The 22,867-nt window shown below is 37.8% G+C and overlaps 2 protein-coding genes across 2 annotated transcripts in view; one reads left to right on the forward strand and one right to left on the reverse strand.

The window, feature by feature from the left end:
- Positions 1 to 22,867, reverse strand: part of spo11 (SPO11 initiator of meiotic double stranded breaks) — a 40,096-nt gene that overhangs the window by 11,762 nt on the left and 5,467 nt on the right. Inside the window, exons 2-10 of the mRNA XM_082145216.1 lie at positions 6,542 to 6,633; positions 6,331 to 6,444; positions 5,340 to 5,428; positions 4,259 to 4,325; positions 3,692 to 3,800; positions 3,440 to 3,526; positions 3,089 to 3,125; positions 1,017 to 1,126; positions 838 to 937 (exon numbers count right to left, since the gene is read on the reverse strand). Of these exons, the coding sequence (XP_082001342.1) occupies positions 838 to 937; positions 1,017 to 1,126; positions 3,089 to 3,125; positions 3,440 to 3,526; positions 3,692 to 3,800; positions 4,259 to 4,325; positions 5,340 to 5,428; positions 6,331 to 6,444; positions 6,542 to 6,633 (805 nt within the window). The remainder of the gene's footprint in view (positions 1 to 837; positions 938 to 1,016; positions 1,127 to 3,088; positions 3,126 to 3,439; positions 3,527 to 3,691; positions 3,801 to 4,258; positions 4,326 to 5,339; positions 5,429 to 6,330; positions 6,445 to 6,541; positions 6,634 to 22,867) is intronic.
- Positions 17,525 to 22,867, forward strand: part of bmp7b (bone morphogenetic protein 7b) — a 68,277-nt gene continuing 62,934 nt past the window's right edge. Inside the window, exon 1 of the mRNA XM_082145191.1 lies at positions 17,525 to 18,268. Coding sequence (XP_082001317.1) covers positions 17,869 to 18,268 — 400 coding nt within the window. The 5' untranslated portion in view covers positions 17,525 to 17,868. The remainder of the gene's footprint in view (positions 18,269 to 22,867) is intronic.

Below are 22,867 nucleotides of genomic sequence, written 5' to 3' on the forward strand. Positions count from 1 at the left end.
AGTATGTTAGTCAAGACATTAAAATAATTGCACTTCTTTAAAACTTTCAATTTGACATTTTTTATTAATTGCACTTTAAAAAAAATTGCATTTAAAAGTCATGACAGTGTAGTCTTTTTAAGTACACAGCTGGCGTTTTATTTCATTAATATTATATTATATGCAAGTAACAAAATATACTTGCACATTCAATACAATTAAGCACACTTTTTCACAAAGATGCTAGGGGTGTTGTGGGCAGTGTTGGGGGTATTACAATGCGAGTTACTTAATCAGATTACTTTTCAAATCTCCTTGTCCTCATGTTGAGAGAAATCGTGAGTAAGTGCAGAGGTGTTGTGTGTGCTGTGTGTAAACATGACGGTTATTGTAGTTCTGGACTAAATGTGAGCATTTACTCATCTGACTTGCACAAAAATAGGTTCAGTATTCCTCTAAATGAATAAAAACAGTGAAATGCGAACTCAGAATATTACACAAACCTGCAATCTTGAATTACACAAATATACTTTATGTATTTAATCTCACTTTATTAACCAATGTCTTTGCTGCTGACCTTGGATGATTAAATTCAACCATACAAATAAGCTAAAATGACTTTAGATAAACCTCTATATTTGCCAAAAATAGTAACATAACGCATTACTTTCCATAAAAACTAAGTAACACAATTAGTTACTTTTTCAGGGAGTAAGACAATATTGTAACACATTACTCTAAAAGTAACTTTCACCAACAATGGTTTTGGGTAGTTGCCACCCTAAAGTCCCTCATTCTTGAATGAGCAACATGATGTAAGCATGATTAATAAATGTGTGTGTGTGTGTGTGTTTGTACCATGAGGATCTGCATCCACCAGAGCAAAAACTGGTACGTGTAGCGCGTCCCACAGTTTCCTCACCATCAGTCTGCTGTTGACATCAGGCATCCCTTTACCCTGATGAACACACAAGACCAAACATTCAGGCCTTGAAAATACACACCAGCACTGATCTAACAGAGCGTCTGTTACATACTGTTATGATGATACAGGGCGAAAGTCTGGTACAAAAATCATCGTCCAGTAGTCTCTGGAGTGTTGCATCTTTCTCCACGATCAGAATGAATTTTGCAGATGATACAATGTCTTACATGTTGCTAAGGAATGTAATACATAATACGACAGAGTATGAAGTTCATTCATACAGTCCTTCAAATAAAATATAAATTATAATATTTTTATATTTTAATGTATTTGACTCATATTTCACCCAAAAAATTAAATTATGTCATCATTTACTCACCCTCAAGTTGTTTCAAACCTGTATGAATTGCTTTCTTCTGCTGAACACAAAAGAAAATATTTTGAAGAATATGGGTAACCAAACAGTTGATGGGCCCCATTGACTTCCATAGTATATATATAATACAAATACTATGGAAGTCAATGGGGTCCATCAACTGTTTGGTTAATGACATTCTTCAAAATATCTTCTTTTGTGTTCAACATGAAGAAAGAAACTCATACAGGTTTGGAACAACTTCCAACATCATTTAATTTTTTGGGTGAAATATCCCTTTAAAAGCTACTATTAACTTTGGTAGAGCAGTGGCATAACTATATCAATGTGAATAATTTCTGTGATTTAAAAGATCCCACACATCACTGGGCAGCACAACCATGAGGCACTTAGCATAGGTCAGAAAGGATCTCCAAAAGTCTTATGATTTAATTCCGCCTTAATTTAATTTAATTATTAATTATTAATAATCTATTTTCAGGACATATGAGATCACATACCACTGTTATGCTGACGACACTCAATTGTATGTCCCACTACATCCACTTGATAAGTCCTGTTCCAACCTTGTTAAGTGTCTCGATGATGTAAAGTGCTGGATGGCTACGAATTTTCTCCACTTAAATGAGAGCAAAACTGATGTTGTTGTTTTTGGCCCTCTTAGCTCTTCACCACTTATCTCTATATACTTGGGGCCACTCTCCAGAAATGTTCACAATCACCCCTGCACAAAAAATCTGGGTGTATTTTTTAACTCTGAATTGAATTTTGCAAAACAAGTTAGTGCTGTGGTGAGAACTAGTTTCTACTACTTAAGATGAATAGCTCAAATGAAACCTATGCTCTCATTTAGAGATTTGGAGACGAACATCCATGCTTTTATATCATCCAGACTGGACTATTGTAATGTGGAGTATTAAGGACTCTCTCAGTCATTGGTGAATCGATTGCAGCTGGTTCAAAATTCCTCTGCTAGACTATTGACCGGGATGAGAAAGAAGGACAGAATTACCCCGATTCTAACATCCATTCAATGGCTACCTATCAGATTTCGGATCGACCTAGTATTTTTTATTTATTTTAAATGGTCTCGCGCCCTCCTATCTGTCAGATCTTATTATTCCGCACCAGCCAGTAAAGAATCTGAGATCAGCAGATAAATTATTGCTCCAGGTACCGCACTCCCGACTAAAGCGAAAAGGTGATCGTGCCTTTTCGATAGCCGGTCCTAGGATATGGAATAACTTGCCGCTTGCCATCCGCTCCGTCCCCACTTTGCCCTCTTTTAAAACGGCTTTGAAGAAACACTTTTATAGCTTGCCGTTTGACTCTGACCCAGGAGAGAACTAAATATTAATTTTATGTTGTTGTGTTTTGTATTCTGTTTTTGGTTTTATTGATGGCTTTGTACAGCACTTTGGGCTGCACTTGAGGCAGTAGAAATGTGCTTGAAGAGAAAACTTGATACTATTGTCCTCTGTAGAGTTACTTATAGCTGAGTTGAATTAATTTCATAACTGACGAATTTTGCACCATCAACTGAATGAACCAAAATTGACCTGGCTCAAGCTGAATAATGACACTATTATCTTTTTAAAAGTTGCTTTACAGCAGAATTTGAATTTGTCTCATATTTGATGTAGATTGCATCATTGATTCTGTTATTTTCCTGTTTATTGATGTGAAGCTATTTTGAAAGCTATTCTGTATTGCATGAAGCGCTATATAAATAAAGGTGACTTGACTTGACCTGGCAAGGGATTATGGTGGTGTTCCTTTTACATGGTTTAAGAGAACAGGAAGGATACTTCTGATGCCATTCACATTGGAGGACACAGGGGTAGCCTGGGGGGGGGGACAGAATTATGAAAACATTTAAAATCATTTCACAGCAAAAATAGTATGGACAAAACTTCAGAGAGACAAAATGACTGAGTAGATTGAGAATGGTGTGTCAGACCAGTGGTCAAGTGGAACAGCATTTGAGTTATACAGATGTGAATGTTTGACAGATACGCTCTAGGTTGCCAAGTCGAAAGTTGCCAGTCGAATTACAGATGAATGGCTTTGGGCAGAAGGAGATTATATAAATCATGCTCTGGCATACAGTGCACATTAAGTGAGCTTTACAGAAAGGTTGGCTGGCGATCTGGACTCACTGCGGAGCTGGAATTGCAGTCCACCTTTGTGCCATCTTCCTCCAAATAACACAGATCACCTGAGATGAAGCCTTTGGATGTTGCAAGCTGCGAGGATTATTAAAAGAAATTATTTACATTCTCTTTAGTGGATATGCAAAGGTCAACCTATGCAAATGATGCCTTAAATAATACATGACAATCACTTTATTTGTTTTGCTTTTGTGTGTGTATAAAAAGTCTATACTACACACTAGAGCCATATGCACATACAACATGTAGACTCCTACGAGGAACCTTCAGCAAGCACGAAACGTCATCCACGATGAAATCCAAGGTCCTCTGTGAGCCAAACAGCTGCACGTCATTATAGTATATGTCCCTGACCCATCGAAGAGAAAACATTTCAGTGCACAGGTGCACTTGACAAATCACGTCATAAAAAAAATCAAAGGTTCCACCTGCTCCCTATATCAGATGATTTATGACGCTGTTTGCTGATTTATAATCACATCATCACTAATATCCACAGGTGGTTTGAATGAAACGGTCTGCAAAAGCTGATAAAAATGTTAAATATTTAGACATGAAACAGGTAATATCTTAAAGGCCAAACTTGCCAAAATATAGTCCTGCAGTACGACATGCTGAAACACCATTTTACTTTTATCATTTTTATGCATACACGCATGGAACATGGATTTTTTTTCGCACTTTTCCAAATATATCTGTCTCGACACAAGAGCATGTAAAATGATCTTGTGAAGGTGAAAAGTTTTAACCATATTTTAACTTGTAGAGTTTGTGGACATGTTCTGTGTTGACATGGCTATCACTTACCTTTTAGTAGCATAGGAGTCACTTTGTACAAGTTTGTAAATAACAGACAAGAGCTTCAGAATCAGGGCTGTAAAACAGGAACATGCCAGAAACAGTCATTTCTTGTTAAAATAGAATATAGAATTTTTCCACAATTCAATGTGCTATATGGTATGAAAGCTTGTTTCCACCATAGAATAAAACATTTAAAAGGTAATTGCGACTTTTTATCTCACAATTCTGACTTTTTATCTCAAAATTGCGTGATATAAAGTCGTATTTGCTTGTTATAAAGTCAGAATTGTGAGATATAAACTTGCAATTGCGAGAAATAAACTTGCAATTCTTACTTTTTTTCCTCATAACTGCAGGTTTATGTCTCGCAAATCTAAATTTGTAATACGCAATTGGGAGATATAAAATCAGAATTGTGAGATATAACCTCGCAATTCTGAGGAAAAAAAGTCTGTCTTTTTAACTAGGACTTTATAACTTCATAACTCGCAATTGCGAGTTTATATCTCACAATTCTGAGAAAAGATGTCAGAATTGCGAGATATAAATTCGCAATTGCGAGAAAAAAGTCAATTGCGAGTTTATTTCTCACAATTGTGAGTTTATATCTCGCAATTCTGACTTATAACATATATATGTCTCACATATACTCTAACTTTTTTGATGAGTTAAAGCAATGTAAAAAATATGTTGTCATAACTTATTGATCACATATATATATATATATATATATATATATATAAATCTTTTTTTTTCTTCTTTTTTTTTTTTTACAGTGTATGCAGTTGCTAGGATGTTGTGGATTTGTTATTACTAGCCCAAGTCAAGAGAGCCTCTATGATATTCTGGTCTCTATATGGCTTAGTTCCCTGCATAACTGCAAGTCTATGGGGATTTTTATTGTCCCACAGGCAGAAAATGTATGTCAAAAAAAAAAAAAATTATGGGATTAATTACACTCCCCAGTTTAATAATTGAAAGTTTGGATATGTCCTTGTCAGTGTCAAAAATAGATTTGTATATTTGGATGATAATTACTATTTTATTATCTGTAATATGCAAAGCAAGAAACCCAGGGTGATCTCACCAAACTTGGTGGCTGATGAAGGGCAGTCACATCGGAGAGTTGTCAGAGAGACATCTGCCTTCAGTACCAAACCAACAGACTTCTGAAATCTGAGAATAAAACCAACATCGCTTTTACTCATTTCCGTTTTCTTTTGTCTTTATTCGGTTTTTTTGTTGACTAATATGCAGAAAGTCATAACATGCCCTGAAATATGCACAAGAAATGAAGATGACTTCAGGAGATACTTCATGTCTGGGTGTGCGGGTGAAATGTTTTGGGGAAAAACATCTCCATGTCTCATCTGAGAAATCTTATGATGATCATAACCAAATGTTGCTCTGGGAAATCTAAGTACTGAGAGGTTTTATTGTTGTGGGGGATGAAATTATTCACTTAAATTTTTCATTCTCATATCTGCTATTAAAACTATCAGTCATTTTGCTAGCATGAAGGATACCTTTATAACAGCAGTAAGCCAAAAGCCTAGTCGTTCTCCAAGTTGTCAGGACCCTGGCCTTAGAGGGGCCCAGATGAAACGGGCTTTAAGCTTTAGGGAGGTTTGATGTAGATCTGACCAGACAGTTTTCTTTGTTCTGCACAAGAGCTATTACACTGTGCACAGTGAAAACCTCTTCAGAGGATTGCAAGTGTGTATGAGAGAGAGAGAGAGAGAGAGAGAGAGAGAGAGAGAGAGAGAGAGAGAGAGAGAGAGAGAGAGAGAGAGAGAGAGAGTTCATCCTATCATTAAATTACAGCTATTTAGAGTCGGGAAGTTACTTTATTTGAAAGGTTGAAGGTTCAGATTAAGTACTACAACCAGCAAGACAGTCAGATATTAGATAGATAGATAGATAGATAATGTTAGATAGATAGATAGATAGATAGATAGATAGATAGATAGATAGGATATAAACAAACCTATTTAAATAAAGTCCTGCATATCTTAATTAGGCTGTGTAAATAAACATTAGGCACACACACACACACACACACACACACACACACACACCTGACATTGGTCCAGCTGGATCTGTTCATCACTTTCAGCATAGGAGCTTCACCTTTAGACACACTGATGACTATCGTCTGAATGACATTCTCAATGCGCGACAAAACATCCTCTCTGTGAATGGGGAGGGGGATTTATATTCAATTATGACGCTGACAAACTTTAAAATCAGTATTAAAACATCATATTTCTGCTCGTGGTCTCAGCTCACCTGCTGATGTCCTTCTGGCGTTTGTCAGCCATTTCCAGACCCTCGAGCAGCGTCTCTCGTAAACGATCTACCTCAGCAAACTGCTCAGCCATCTAAAGGAAGTAAGTTATCTCAAATGCAGTCGAAATAATTACAATTGTTTTGCGTTAGCTGCAGTTGTAGCTGTTGTTTGTTTGTAAGTGGAAAACAGTTTAGCGTTTGGAGCGAGTTAACGTTAGCGGATTAGCGTCAGAACAAGTGATGAAGCTCTCAATAAGCCGTAGGAATTGGTATCACTTTTATGGATATTAACGGCTAAGTGATCAAATAATCGAAGATAAAACCACTGAATATGCTAGTCGGGTTTTTAGTATGTATTTTGTTAAAACAATCTTCTAATCAACACGTCAGCTGTGAGCAGATAACGGCTGTGCGCGCGCCTGCGCATATCTGCCGCGCGCTTGTAAGGATTCTCTCAGGTTTGAATAGCGGAACGCACTAGCGACAAAAATAAAACCTCATGTATTCTTTAAAATTTCATCTTTTGTGTTCCACAGAGGAAAGAAAGTCATGTGGAGGAAACAGTGCAGGCAAGAACATCAAGAAGTGTGAAAAAGTACACTGCTTAATATTACGAAAACAATAGGCCTAACTTGCATAGCATACTCAAGTGTGTACTACATATCTAATGTTTTCAGACCCTTAAGTGTATGTTAATTGCAATTAATTTAAAATGTATTATAGTTAATATTAAATGCAGTTAGCTGAACTAAAATGTTTCTGACTCATAGGACTTAAAGCAGAGTAGTAGGCCTAAGTTACATTATTATACAGAATAGGGCCTATTTATTCATAATTTATTCCATTGTCTTTAAAAATATGGTTAAAGTGTACTGGCGAAATGTTCTGTCATGTTGAAACTTGTATGTCATGTAATTTACACATATTTGTGATTGCATAGGCTATTTGTAATGACGAAGTTGGCCTAACTAAATATATTTAACTATAACTTAAAATTATAATAATCAAGTAGGCCTACTTGTACTTTATGTTAGTCAACACAAAATAAGTGTACTTCTTTAAAGCAGGACAACAGACATTAAAACATGTTGATGTAATTTCTAACATGTGTTACTGTCTGTTCAACTGAATATTTGCAACAGGTCTGGACACTATAATTTGATGTTGATGTTTCTTTAAGTAATAATTTGAGGTTTGGTATATTATAATGCTCTTGTTTCTTTAAAAAAAATATATTATTATTTATTTGCACTGTAATTGCAAGGCTTTCTTTGTTTGGTTGATTTTTGCTTAGGTTGTTTATGGTTGAAATATTGATAAAAAGATGCAATAAAAAACTAATAAAAACAACATTATGTAAAATGTTCTCTAAAGTGAAACATTTGATTTGAAATTATCACAAAGTTTAAAAAAAGTACTTAGGTGTGTTAAAGAGTCATGAAAGTGTACTCTCTTTAAATACACTTTCATATTATCTACAAGTTTAAAAAAAATATGTTTATGTTAGCAATAGTTCATCTAAAAATATATTTTGATCTATTCTTTGAAATATGGCTGCTAGTTATGCTGATGCTGAGCGATGTATAAAGCTAGTCTGAAATGAATATCAGAATTTAAATGTTAATTAGGTCGTCAAGAGAGGGATCTGATCTTGTTGACAATGTGTGAAAAAATTGTGAGACTAAGAAGGACAGAAGGTCCTTGCCCCTGACCTGACCTGAAAACCTCCATTCTCCATCTGGACATCTTTCCCTCTTTTCTTGAGTGACATTGACAAGCAGTTTCCGTAACACTTGAGTTTAATCTGCAGATAATTGCTATCTCTCCAAAACCAACACAGCAACACCTCACAGCCTGCTCTAATAGATTGTGAAAAGGTACAAAGAGGCAGACTATCTCTCTTCCTTTGGGCTGAGGTTGTAGTCAACCTCACGTAGTGTGAGGCTTGTGTCTCGGGGTGAGTGTTTGCTTTATTGGGCCGAAGTGCAGGGTTATAAGGCCGGAGAAGGGGGAGTTGGAGACTTCTTGAAGGGAGGGGGGGTGCAGGTGATGAGGATTAGCTGAAACCAGAGGCCCCTCCGAAACCAAATACAGATCTGTCAGTCTAATCCCCACAAATAGAAAACAGAGCTGCCTCGGCTCTGCCTCTCTCCTTCTCATTTGGCACATACCCCTCCACTGCTTCATCTCTTTCACATCTGCCCTTTGCCTGTTAATGGGACCCAGAGAAGCATCCCAAAGGAGGAAGTGACTGATTGGCCCTGGCAGTAATGGACAGCTCTGCATAACCTCACAGGGTGATGAGATGAAGAATGTAGGAGGGCTTTGTCTTTAGTGATGAAGGCTGTGCAGCTCATTCGGTCCTTGGCTGAGTAGCTTACTAACCCTCTGTTTACACTGACTGTATATAGTATGTATAGTTGCGGTCAGTGTTGGGGGGGAGTTACTTTTAAAAGTAGTCTAATGCGTTACAATATTGCTTTACAACCTTAAAAAAGTAAATATTGCGTAACCTGGGAATGCTTGTTTTTTAATAGCCTTTTTTTTTTTTTTTTTTTTTTCTGTACAGTAGAGGGCGCCTCTCAAACTTTCAACTGTGCTGCCATTCCGGATTGCAGAAGAATAGGACGCAGGAAAAGAAGGTTCAACAGTCCGGCTGTATCCGAAATCACATTCTCTTTTAAGTAGGTACTTACTTTGAACAAGTAATTACTTCACGACCACTAAAAATGTATGTTCTATATGAGTGTGTGCAGTATAGGCTAAATGTAATCCAGACGTACTACATTCGCCATGTTGTCATGATCATGTGATCTGCCAGCGTCAGTTGCGTCGCTTCACTGCCATTCACAAATCTTCTCCTGTGGCCTCATGGGATTGTAAAGTGTTCATCGTATGCACACTTCAGAATCTCACCAGAAGTAGTAGGTCATCCGGGTAATTTTTGCCTACACTTTTATGAGAACTGTGAAATTGGTCATACTTCTTTTGTCACATGTTTTTCGCCTAGAACTACAATAGCCGTCATGTTCACGCACAGCACTTCTGCACTTACTCCTGATTTCACTCAACATGAGGACAGGAGAGCTGTCAGTCAGTACATGGAGAAACAGTTTCTTAGGTTATTTATTTGGAAAAGTAATTCAGAAATGCGTTACTTTAATAGTTACTTGAAAAAGGTAATCTGATTATGCAACTCACGTTACTTGTAATGCGTTACCCCTAACAGTGGTTGCGGTCAAGTTTACATGCACCTTACAGAATTAGCAAAACTTTAATTTTAGCAGAATAAGAGGGATTATAAATACTGTTCATACTGTTCACTGTAAAAAAAAATTACATCCCCAAGTCAAAAATTTCAAGTGACCGATAACATCTAAATTTTTCAATTAGTCTGACGTATTATTTCTCATTGAGCCAATGTTAACAGACTATTGCAACAAGAATTTCACTTGGGCCAATTGAAAAATGTAGATGTTATCGGTCACTTGAAATTTTTGATTTGGGAGGGTTAGAAATGTTTTACAGTGTAGCAGCTGTGGTTTCCAGAAATTCACCATACAAATACTGTGACAATGTTTCCACTATTATGGGATGCCTGAACATATTACTTACAAACTTTTAACTTTATATTTCATTCAGTTATTTATATAAGTCATTAAGTCATATAATGTTAATATGTCCTCTTGAACTATACTAAAATCTGCCTTTTACCTTTAAGCTTACTGATAACCACAAAAAAAATAAAATAAATAAAAGGTGGTAGAAAGACACATGATGAATCAGAGCTCATCGTAAGTGGCCTTTCCAAAAAACATGACCAATACTCATAGATGGTGAACAGGTTCACTCTCACAATTCAAACAACATCAGGGTAACACACGGCACTAAAAAACTAAATACCAGAAAATGTAACTCAAAACACCCTACTGTACTCTACATTACTGATAACATAATAAGAGGGAACAAAACTATTTAAATTAAATGTAATCATGTGATTACAGGAATAACTTTTTACTGTTTTTCACTGTGAATTCTATGGTAATTCATATATTTTACTTTCAAAAACTATGCATTTGACAGTAAAATTGTATATTACATACAATGTAATGTTATTTGCACTAAATCAACTTACAGTTAACCAATATTCTTTCTGCAAATATTAAAAATGTTTTATTTATTAAATCAATTCACTTAACAAAAGAAAAGGATAAATTCCTGAAAAGGATGAGGATTTTTTCTTGTTTAGTACTGACCATTAGAAGCTTCCCAGAAGACAGAAGTATAATTTAGTGTCTTCAAAATGTTTCACCCACTGTTTCTTAATGCATCGCGTTGCCTTCTTGAGCACCTTTTGTTCTAGGTTTGTCACTGGGCTATAGTGTGCCATTCTGAACATGAACATAGTTTTAGCATAGTTTCAGTCTTTAGGGAGTAACAACCTGATCTCAGGGGAAAACGTGGTGGAGATTTGGTATGAATTCGCATGATGTGAATCGTGCAAAATTATAAGATTATTAGAAAAAAAGAAAGCATGAAGGTCCACCCCAAAACACACCCGTCACAAAGGCATAATTGTACGAATTAGCCACCAATTCGACAAAATGCAATTGCCATGAGATTGTGTTGGGTGTAACAAGGACAATTAATTGGCTGATTGATTATTTACTCTTACATTTATTAATTTGGCAAATGCTTTCAAAAACCATCGCAAACGAGGAACATATCGTAAGCATAAAGCGGTCATATAAGGAGTCAGCAATGTTTAAAGTATGCAAAACAAAGTTAGAATGTAGGCCAGAAAGCCATAAAAGTGCAGGAACAAGAACAAGTCTATACAAAGTTCAAATCGTTTTGTCAAATCTAAAGATCAGAGATCTAATGCCATAACATACAAACACATGAGCGGAAACAAGAATCTTCCCAAGCTTTTCAACAGCTGCCTGAGTGGCCATCTTGCACAAATATGTAAAACACACGGCAGAAATGCAGTGCTACATTTGTTGCATGTGAGAAAGGACAGAGATCTGAAGCCGCGTTTTCTTTTTTCTTGCTTCCCCTTTTCACAGCTGTGTCTCATATGTTCGCGCGGCCTCTTTGCTATTGCTCAGTCCCACCTGGCCGCCAGTGTTTTAACAGCCTGCCGTGATGCCGGGTACTCACACACAGGGTGTCCCGAAAATCTAGACAGGACATAACGGGTGAAGGAACGTGCCTCGCCCTACTGGACCCTCCTCAGATCTTCACTTCTTCATTTGAAGGTCCGTTTACCCTGAAAGAGTTTTACTGTATGCTTCACAGGGCCGCCCCACTGTTTGCCATCCCGCTGCCTTCAAAAGGCCGCCCCCCGCCTTGAACCAGACAACATGCGAAATAAATATTACTCTGACCCATGTCTCCAACTCTTGGTGCCAGAGTCAAACAGAGCGAGCGAAAAGGAAAAAAAGGAGAGAAGCTTTAGAAGGCCTTTGAGGTGGGAGAGTGTCAGTATGTTTCAGACATTAGAATCTTCTAATCTCTTTCCTTTTCAATTGGAATCTTTTGATTTCAGCGTCGTTCTCCAAACAGCAAGAGCTAAAATGATTATGACTCAGACAGACAGATACATGTGAAAGTAACGGATAGAGTTTTGAAATAAATTGCTTTTTTGAAAGAAATTACTACTTCAGTAACGACGTTTAGAATGTTACAAAAGATTCCCATTTCAAATAAATGCCGTTCTTTCGAACTTTGTATTCTTCAAAGAATCATGCAAAAAAATATTGTATTATGTAAAATGTATTTAGCGGCATAACCTTTTTAAACATGGATAATAACAAGCAAATGTTTCTTAAGCAGCAAATCAGCATGATTTTTTGAAGGATCATGTGACACTGAAGACTATAAATGGTATTTTAAAAAACAGAAAAAAGTTATTTTAAATTGTAATACTGTTTTAATGTATTTTTAACAAATAAAAGCAGCCTTGGTGAGCATATAAGACACTTATTTCAAAAACGTTACAAAATCTTACCGACCTCAAACCTTTAAACGGAAGTGTAGATTTGACTGCAAAGACTGTGGGAAAAAAAGTGTCCTTCTTTCTTCACTTGATTACTCAAATTTACATCACTCAACAGTTTGAGCTTGTTTAGACTGAGAAGAACTGTGACCTTTTTTTATCTTGCTTTTAAAACATGTTGCAATGTGAGTCATCCATACTGTGTAAACAACCAGGAAAGCTTCATTATTTTTGCTTCATGTGATCAGGGTATTGGCTAAGCCTGTATTGTCAGGAAAATGCCGTGTAACAACATGGCAAGTAATCACAGAATGTCTAATGTATGAAAATATTGTCATCATTTAATCACCCCCATGTATTTCCAGCTGTCTAAGCATCTGTTTTCAATACATGGAAAGTGGATGGTAACAACGTATAGGCCTGAAGCCCTATGGAAGCTTTTTATGAAGTATAGACTGAAATGTAAGCTAATTTAAGTCATCATTCAATTATAATCATCCCCTCTGTTGTAGCTCTTATCTCATTTGTGGCCATGTTTTTCAAACTTGTCATGTCGCATTTGGTCAAGTGACATGCAAGATCTAATACCTTTTTAACCAAGTGCCAATACTTTTTTGCGTCTGACCTCGAAGGACTGGGGTGCATTTCCCAAAAGCATCGTTAGCCAACTATGGTCGCAAGTTCCGTCGTTATCAGCATAGTTCAATGAGTCAGTGTTTCCCGAAACCATCGTTCTAACGAACATTTGCAAACAGCATCGCAAAGTTGTGTGGTCTGAACGACAGCTCTCGACCTGTGGTTAGAAGCAGTTTCTTGTTTGCAGGACATGTTGAAATAAGCAAGCTGACATTCAGTACAATCTGTATCTTTTATTTAGAATACATACACAAATGTCATTAATGTATTTTAGTTTGTCAAGCTCTAGTACATAAGAACGAGCCTATGATTGAATATGGAAACAAGGCAAAATAACTGAGAAAAATGAGAAATAGGCCAAGACCTCAGATGCCATGTCCATAAATTATAGCAAAACATCTAGCATTAATTTGATCTCAAACATATTCATTAAAAGTAGTTATAACTCCACCACGTGCATGACATCACTAACCAATGTGGTTGAAAGACCAATTCGCAACAATACGGTCTCGGGAAACAGTCGAGACTAGCTACGCATCATACTATGGTAGTGAAGCAGCGAGTTGCATTGTTGTACCTGAAACGCACCCCTGATCAATAGAAATGAGATGTCAAAGAAGGAGGAGCCAAAGAACCACACCTACCTATTACACAGTCGCCACAGACCAATAGGTGAAAGGTTTTTGCCAGCCGAAGCAAACTTTTCCAGAAAGTTCACTTTGGGGAGCGGTTTTAAACTGAAGCAAACTCCAAATGAACATTTTGGCGTGATTTTGTTCACAATTACATCACAACAGTTTGTCCTTCGATTTTGCTTGAAGTTTATCGGGGCCTTTATAGTATAAAAAGTTTAAAATATTACTATTTTTCTCACACACATCAACTTTTGTTTAAAAAGACATTGATCCATAAACTTGGCTTGTATGGATTACCATTGCGATTGCTATGTGTGTTAACTTTGTGTTCATCTGAAGAAAGAAAGTCATAGGCCTATGTATCGACATAAGGGTGGGTAAATTATGAGAGAATTTTCACTTTTGGGTGCATGTATTATCCCTTTAAGTATTATTCAGAACATAAGTGACAGTGCCCTTTTTAACATGAGCGTAAACACTCATGCATTGTTTTCATCTTTCCTCATCTCCTTTGCGTAAATGGCTGGCTTTTGTGTACATTCCCTGCTAATAAAAGTCTGTTTTCAAGAGGGTGAGTGAGGGTGAGAGAGAGACTGTGCTTGAAAGAGAGAGATATCAGGGTGCTGTTCTGCTTAACTTCCCCCGGTCAAAAGCTCCTCAGTGTGGCTATCCAGGCCGGCAAATCAGTCTGTGCCCGCTGTTTACTGTGCCGGTCACAAGGGCCACCGGAGCTGGAACAAAGGGGGGTCTGTTCCTATTGTCCTTCCCCAGAATGACAGCTCTCTGTTGGGCCGAGAGGGGGACCGGGGGGCCCTGGCTCCCACATACAGGGATGGAGGACAGTTTTAACTGAAATCATGTCCCTTCCTTTTAAGTCCGCAATCAGACGCTGCCTCAATGTAAACACCTGCAGCCATTCACTGATTCCATCTAATGGAACCGGAAAGCGCTGTTGACATGGTTCAGGCTACTCCTAATAGGTATTTAACACTGATCGAGGTACAAACGGATATTGAGCGCAAGAAAACACAATGCAGATGGATGAGCCACATTTATTTTCATTGCAAATCAAAGGACTGAAAGTATTCCTAAATAAGAAATGAACACAATAAGGGGCGTAAAGCAAAGAGCAACTTCCTCTCCATCCATCTTCCCGAAAGCTAAATCGAAGCAGCTGTTGTTTCACATCTGGGACCGCCCTGTTCCCCTGGCGCTGAATCCACTTTAATGAGTGTACCTGACACCTGTGCTCAAGGCAAAGCTGGTTATGAAAACAACAGGCCTATCTCTTCAACTGTACACTTGTACACATGGCTCTTAACTGGAGAGGTTACTGTGGCCGGGTGACAGAATAAACAGCGCATGCAGGTGAGCTTCAGAAGCATCACATTAAAATGAGTGTTTAAGAGGTGGTGAGCCATAAGGGGCATGTGGGATTGGCCCTTACACAACAGCTGTCCACCATCTGAGTCCATACATCAGTCATTATGAGCATTTATATAAATCACGAAGGAGTTCTCCGTAGCAGCACCTTCATTTTTTCTCTTTAACAGCAATGAGATTAAAAGGAAACTTTTGCTTAGCCGTCTGTGTCTCATACAGTATTTTTCCCCCTTGAGAAAAGACACAAATATCACAAGTGTCTCCTCTAGAGTTAGGGTGTGTTCATACTTGGCAGGTTCAGGCTCTGGTGTGATTGCTCTGTTAGTGCGGTTCATTTGAATATGTGTGAACCCTGGTGCGCACCAAACAAGCGGTCTCGGTCCACTTCCAAACGAACTCTGGTGTGGTTCGAATGAAATATGAAAGCAACATGGACTAAAGACAAACAAACGAAAAACAGGACACAATGTCACAAGATATGACCTTAAAAAGGACAGAATGCTCAACCATACCTGATTTTTCTCGTCATTGTCGCAATATTTCCCATCACAGTTCAGTACAGGCATCAGAAATTATGTTTGTGTGTGTGATGGAGGGATTTGACTCCTTTACACAATTTATAGGCTCTTCACGAGTTGTCAGCTCCATAATTTCCCATCATATCTACACACATTTATCCCAGCACACAGCATTGTTTTGGATGTTCGGCAAGTTCCGTCACAAAATACACATCATAAATGCTGTTTTTTGTTTTGTATCTTTAGCTTGCCGCTAAAAAGGACAGTGTTGAACGCTAAGCGAACCAGGACTAAATTTATTATTTTCTTTTTTTGGGTCCAGAACAAAAGAACCAAGAGAACCGAACTTCAAGTGTGAACACACCCTTAGAAGCGATCTCAACAATGTCTCAAATGTACTCAGATTTGTCAAACAAAGGTGAGCAGCATCTGAATCCCTTACAAAAGGCCCTTCAAAGACCATTGGTGAAGTGTATGTTTTAGGGGGAAAAAAAGAAAAAAGGAGTTTTCATGAACTTCACTGAATGAAGAGTTATAGTTTAAAGATGTAATGAAACAGAAGCAACAAATATTTTCTTCCATATGTGACACACATCCAAGTGTAATGAGTTATTGATAAAGCAAAAAAAAAAAATGTAGGTGCTGTGCATTGGTTGTTGATTTGATGTTGAGATACGAGGTTTGCAGGTGAACGCGAGCTTGCAGGCACGGGTTTAAGCAGACTAAATGATTGGAAAAGTCCTTTACACATGCCACTAGAAAAGCCTGCCATTTTTACCAGAAGGCCCAAGTATGACATTTTGATTAAACAAGGTTTGATGAGGTAAAAAATAAATAAAATAAAAATAATTATGCACTGATGAATTATGCACAATAAGGTCTAATGTGCATTTAGAAAATAGACAATGCATTTCCATTTCACACTGATTATAAAGTCACAGAGAGGCAATATTTGAAGCAAAAGTTTTGCTTCAAATCCTCCTGTGTTGAAAATCAAGCGTTTAATGTTGTTTACATGCTTTTTCTGAAGTCACAAACTACCTTGTAACCAATCAGGTCAACGTGTGATCTCTGAGCTGGTGTGAGTGAGTGGAGGCGGGGTTATTTAAATATTGATAGAAAATGTGCATTTTAAGGTAGGAATTTTTTTTTTTTAAGGATTTTTTTTAATATATATGTCTGTTATTGACTACAGTGGGATGTTAAGAGTTGACGTCATTCAAATTAAAATCTTAATCTCCACAAATCCAGTGTCTTATGAATAAAGGTGTTCCCATCTCAGATCAAACTATCAAAGGCATGTGTATACTTGCAGTTGTGTAATAGGCGTGCAAATTATTCAGTAACAAGGAATTTCAGTCTGTTGAAGTTCATCTTAAAAACTGTTTAAAGGGTTTTTGTGATATTTGAGCTTTATAAATCAGCAAGAGGGGGATTACTAATAAAACGACTTCTTCTATAATGTTCTAAGCCAGTGTTTTGTCGATGCACTGAACAATGCATACTGATAACCAAAAACGCCATGGTTACCTCCTCAAGCAAAAACTTCACATTTAGTTAAATAGTCGTTCGAAACATAGGTCACCAAACCTCCCATAATTCACAGCCAGTGTTTTATCAATGTTCACTCCTTGCTTTTGAGATGTTCTGATTGTAATCTGTACCCTAAGGCAAGATCTCCAGCTAATAACAGCATTATAAATCACTCTCCTTGACATGTTGCAATATCTTTACGCAGCGAGACGCGCGTCAGGGCAACATGGTGTCGCCGCAGGTGCATTTCTGAAAACGGGCATCCATGAAGTGCGTAAGCGGCCTCCACGCATCATTAGACAAGCATCTACGGAGATAACCCTGCCGTTATCAGTCGCCTGCGTCCTCATACCTCCCACTCTCCGTTTTGCTAGCGGAGTTTACGCATCTCCGCTTCGCTCCTCCTCCAGTTTGCCATCTGCACTGAATCCGCATCGCGCTCTGTGCGTCCGCAGGTTGAAGAAACGCAACAGGTTATACGCGCGTTAATGAATCTGAGAGCGTTCTCGAGAGGGCGAGATGTGGGAACAAAATAACTGATTATACCAGCGATAGCGTTTCACTCATCACCTATTTGGATTGGCTCGTTTATTTGTGTGAAACTCTGCGCGAAAGTTCATCATGGTTTCATTGCTGGATTTAAGCGCTCTTGTTCTGTTACTCGTGTGGGGATATTGCGTCCTGGCGGACACGGTCTTTACAAACTTTACTCTCGACAACGAGGTGCACTCTAGTTTCATCCACCGGCGCTTGAAGAGCCAGGAGCGCCGGGAGATGCAGCGGGAGATCCTGTCAATCCTCGGGTTGCCGCACCGGCCGCGGCCGCACCTCCACGGCAAGCACAACGCCGCGCCGATGTTCATGCTGGATCTGTACAATGCCATGTCCACTGAGGGAGACGAGGAGGGCTTCTCGTACCCATACAAGCCCGTTTTCACCACTCAGGGACCGCCAATCGCGACACTTCAGGACAACAACTTTCTGAACGACGCGGACATGGTCATGAGTTTTGTTAATCTAGGTAAGATTGGCACGCGCGCACTGACAGTCCTGGGATGTCAAATGCCATATTTTAACCTTCTTTAGATTGTCCTAGGAAACTGCACCCACCTGTGATTCTCCCACTGAAACCATTTAAAATGCATCAATACTTATTTAGGCTACAGAGCAAATTGTGTACAGACTCTTATTGGGTCATAATGGGTAATGATAATAGGCTAATTCATTACTGATGGAGTTTCATTATTTGAGTAAAAAGAAACACTATTGGACTTCGACAAAAAAAGTGTCAATTTAATGAACTTTATTAAGGCGCTCTGTGATACTTGATTCTGATTGGTGAACTGATTGGTCAAATATTTTTGTTTATAAACCGGATCGTTCTAGTCTTTGCTTCTGATTGGTCGGCGTGGCCTTGCAGCTGTGTTATTTTCTACAATATGGAACAGCTATGACGCGAAACACCTGTTCACCAATCACAGCTTTCTGTTATGTCAGGGACTATATCTTCTAGCGGATGGGGGCCCCTTCATGAGTTTGCTTACTAAAACAGTCAGGCCACAATATTTATGTAGTAATCGTTTGATTAAAATCCTTAAAGCTTTTGAAATTATCCCATAATTTACTCACCCTCAAATCATCCTTGGTGTATATGATATTATGCTTTCAGTCAAAAACAATTGGAGTTATATTAAAAAAAATATCCTGGCTCCTCCAAGCTTTATGGTACCTTAGATTTTAAAGCCCCAAAAAAGCCCACCATAAAGGTAATCCATACGGCTCCAGTGGGTAAATAAAGAGCTCATGAAGTGATGGGTTTTTTATAAGAAAAATACCCATATTTATAACTTTATAAACTATAATCACTGGCTTCCGGTAACGGCTGTATGCGAGTCGAGTTCTGGCTGAAAAGTGTTTTAGTCATAGGCTTGAGGGTGAGTAAATTATGGGATAATTTTCATTCTTGTGTGAACTATCCCTTTAAGAACACGCTAAGGACTTATGATGGAAATAAAAATGAAAGCGTTTTAGGAGAAAATCACATCCAGGGGCCTTTAGTCCCTTTGCACCCTATTATTGAGGCACCACATATTTTGGGGTCAAACTTGATAGTTTTACAAGAAACAAAATAAAGCTACATAACTCTGAAAAATGTTTGTTTAGATGTTTTTGACAAAGAACTTGTCACAAAGTGTGGTTCCAATAGCACAACTGATTTTGCAAGACAAAGAGCATCTAATGAAATTGCAGAGCTTAAATGTGAAATCAGATTACATCTGATTGCCCGGTCAAACAATAGCACTTTTTAAGTCAAAACTTGCATTAAAACATTTACTCCGATTGATCCTCTGTCTCTTCATGTTTTTGGCATTGACAGGAAAGACCTGCCACAGAAATCAGATAATAACAGGGCTGAGTGAATAATAACAGGCCAAAGAATGGGGATTTTCCCCCCTGAGAGTCTTAGATATTTTATTTGTTACTAGGCCAAAATAGCATGCATAGTTCTCTCCTCCATTGTTTGTTTGATTTTATTAGGCCACTTATCTGCGGAAAGTCTTAACCTTGGCATGATTTCCAAGCCTCTGATGCTGGTGAACGCAAACCTATATTTGCATTGTGTGTTTTGGGCAGTGATAATATGGCGCTGTCGCATTCCCAAGCGTCTGCTGTCTCAGCGCCAGCTGTGTCCTCCGCTAATATTCAGGTGTTCAGGGCTGGCTGTCTGGGAGCTCAACAGTCTCTTTATCTTCAGTTTTTTTTTCTCTGCAGTAATGATATCAGCTGACAGAGGCACAAGTGTTTTGCTAAGTGCAAAGTACGTCTCATGACTCGTTTGCTCAACAGTGAGGAAGCCTATGGGGCCGCTCACACATATTCTTGCATTCGAAAGCGACAATGGAATAACCCTTTCAAAATTTTTTTTTATCATGGTAGCCATAGTTTCTGCCAATAACATTTATTGTTGCTACTATAAAACTATGACACATTATGTGTGACACATAATATATAGGCCTACATAGTGTTCAGAATATTTTCACTTTGATTAATGTCTGTTTTTACCACCACGGTAGCTACAGTAGTTCCACTGTTTTATTATAAAAAAACAATAACTGTAATAATGACTCTTGTATTTTTTGACAACACATGAATGGTCCCAGGTCACCATTCAAGTAGCTTTTAGTCATCCATCCACCTTTACCTCCACGTAAAGTGTAATCTTTGACACCGCCTAACTTGGCTTGGCTGAATGTTTCATAAGAACCTGGCTTGTCTTATCAGCAAGCCTGTTAGTTTCCTCATTAAAGCGTCATCATCTGCACACTAGCACAACACTGCCATGCGAAGTGTGATTTATTGTCTGATAAGAGCAGTTATGTTGTTAAGGGTGTGATTTGTAACGCTGTTTATTGGCAAAATGGGTTGGATTTTTAACTATTACAACTAACCATTATCTGAATTCTTCTTAAAGTCACCATGAAATCAAATTTTTTTTATGGAATACGGCAGTATTTATTATAAATGATTTATCCATGCACATCATATCTTTTTTTTAAACTCATGTGCCCTCGTTTAATCAAAATAACCTCTTGCAGCAACATCTCATCTCTTCTCTGATGATGTATTTAGTGATGTAGTGAGGGCGGGGCAACCTGTCACTCACAGGAGACCCACCAATAGTAAACCACAACCATCCAATCAATTCCCCCCTGGACAAAATCAAGCCCGCCCTACATTTGTTCTTGTTCCAGAAGGTGTTTCACACTGTAATGCGTCACAATAGGGAAGAAAAGAATATCGCAACTTCCATTTCATTCCGACTTTACACTATAAAGCCATCTTACCCTCCTGTTGTTCCAAACCTGTATGACTTTCTTTCTTTGTGGAACACAAAATATATTTTGCATATACAAATAAAATATTAAAAAAGAGAGAAAAAAAAAAATCATACAGGTTTGTAATGACATGAGGATGTGGAAATGAGGACAGAATTCTAATTTTGGGATGAAGTATCCCTTTAAATGCTGATTTAAAGTTAGACGTCAACCTTCTTAGTATTCCTCAATCAATTCATTATAAACAATATAAAAAATAAAATTATAAAAGAATGCCTGTTTACACTTTTGTAAAAATTGTATGGGGTCGCTAATGACCCAAGGTGTGAACAGTGTAAGTATACTTTTTCTGCATGACAATAATTTCAACTTTAATGACTTAAGAAGTGTAATTCACCTTTATTCCTCAAGGTGGCAATGTCTGATACACAATGATGAAGTGACGTTTCACTCATAGTTACCGCAGGCAGAAAACAAAAGAATAGGAAGAATCATCAGCAAAGCTTGAAATGGCTCAGTGATTTACTGCAGAGCAAGCACTGAACGCAATCAAATATAAGTGTCACTGTTACTTGATGCTGGATCTGGAGAAGAAGCTGTCAGTGATCAAAATATTGATTTTGAAGATTTTAAAAATAGTTTTGAGAATATGTTTGAGATGGTGAATATGAGCCAGATGCTGAATATACTGGAAAATGAGCTCTGACGAGGACAGTGATGATGGTATAAAACATCTGCTCAAACTGAACCCTACAAGCTCAGGAAGATAACAAAATATGCTTTATTTTATTCTTCTGTAATTGTTACTCTACTATCAGGAGAGTTTTATATTATCACAACAGGTAGAGATCCACCCGTGTTAGATGTAGATCTGGTTCGCTAAAGTCCCGGATATGTAATAATGATTGGCGAAACATTCATGCATTTAAGGGTTAAAAGAAATGATTAATCTGAAAATGACTAGTGTGTGTGTGAATGTGAGTATATGTCTACAAAGAGGGAGGTGACAGTGTTTCCTATTCTGAAATGTGTAATTATCCAGAGGACTGCTGTATTGTGCCTATTTTGGACAAGCACTGACACAGATGGATTTGACCACAGAGGCTTGCTTCTCTTTCTTTCTGCTCTGCTTTCTCTCTTCCCGAGGAGAGACATCAGCTTTTAATCAAACAACCTGCTGTAGTCGCTCCATTCAACCAAACCAAACTGCCACAGCACACCTTTTATATTAAATAAGCTACAGTGTCAACAGAGACTTCACCCTTGGGCATTTTGCAGAAAGAATGTGCAGATATGTATATATTTACTTAATTTTCACAATGGTGGTTACATAGTTCCTATATTGCATTAGGCCCAGAGAACACTGCATGAATGCCATACGATATAAGGGTTTTGCTTCTTTCGCTGAATCTGCGATTCATAAACCTGACAGTCAATCATAACAAAGATGTTTCACATAAGCAAAGCGAACACAAGGAAAACAAAAGAGTTCACAGAAAAACCATATGCGATCCAATAACATCTAAAGATTTTTTTAATGTTTACTGGAATGGGGTTTTTCCCAAATCCGATAAAATTATGAAATTTTGATTTCTTTGGTATTTTTTTTTGTTGGAGATCCTCTCAGTAAAGAAAACGTCCCTCTCTCTTGTAGCTTGCAAAGTTTTATTCTTCAATCAGAAACCTTATTCATGCATTTTATTAAAAGAAAGAAAGAAAAATAGAGCACACTTTTACAGGATCTGATTTTCTGTGTCATGGCTTTGCTAAAACAAATGCATGTC

The sequence above is a fragment of the Leuciscus leuciscus genome (assembly GCF_965113295.1).
Source record: "Leuciscus leuciscus genome assembly, chromosome: 18".
Taxonomy (NCBI): Eukaryota; Metazoa; Chordata; class Actinopteri; order Cypriniformes; family Leuciscidae; genus Leuciscus; species Leuciscus leuciscus.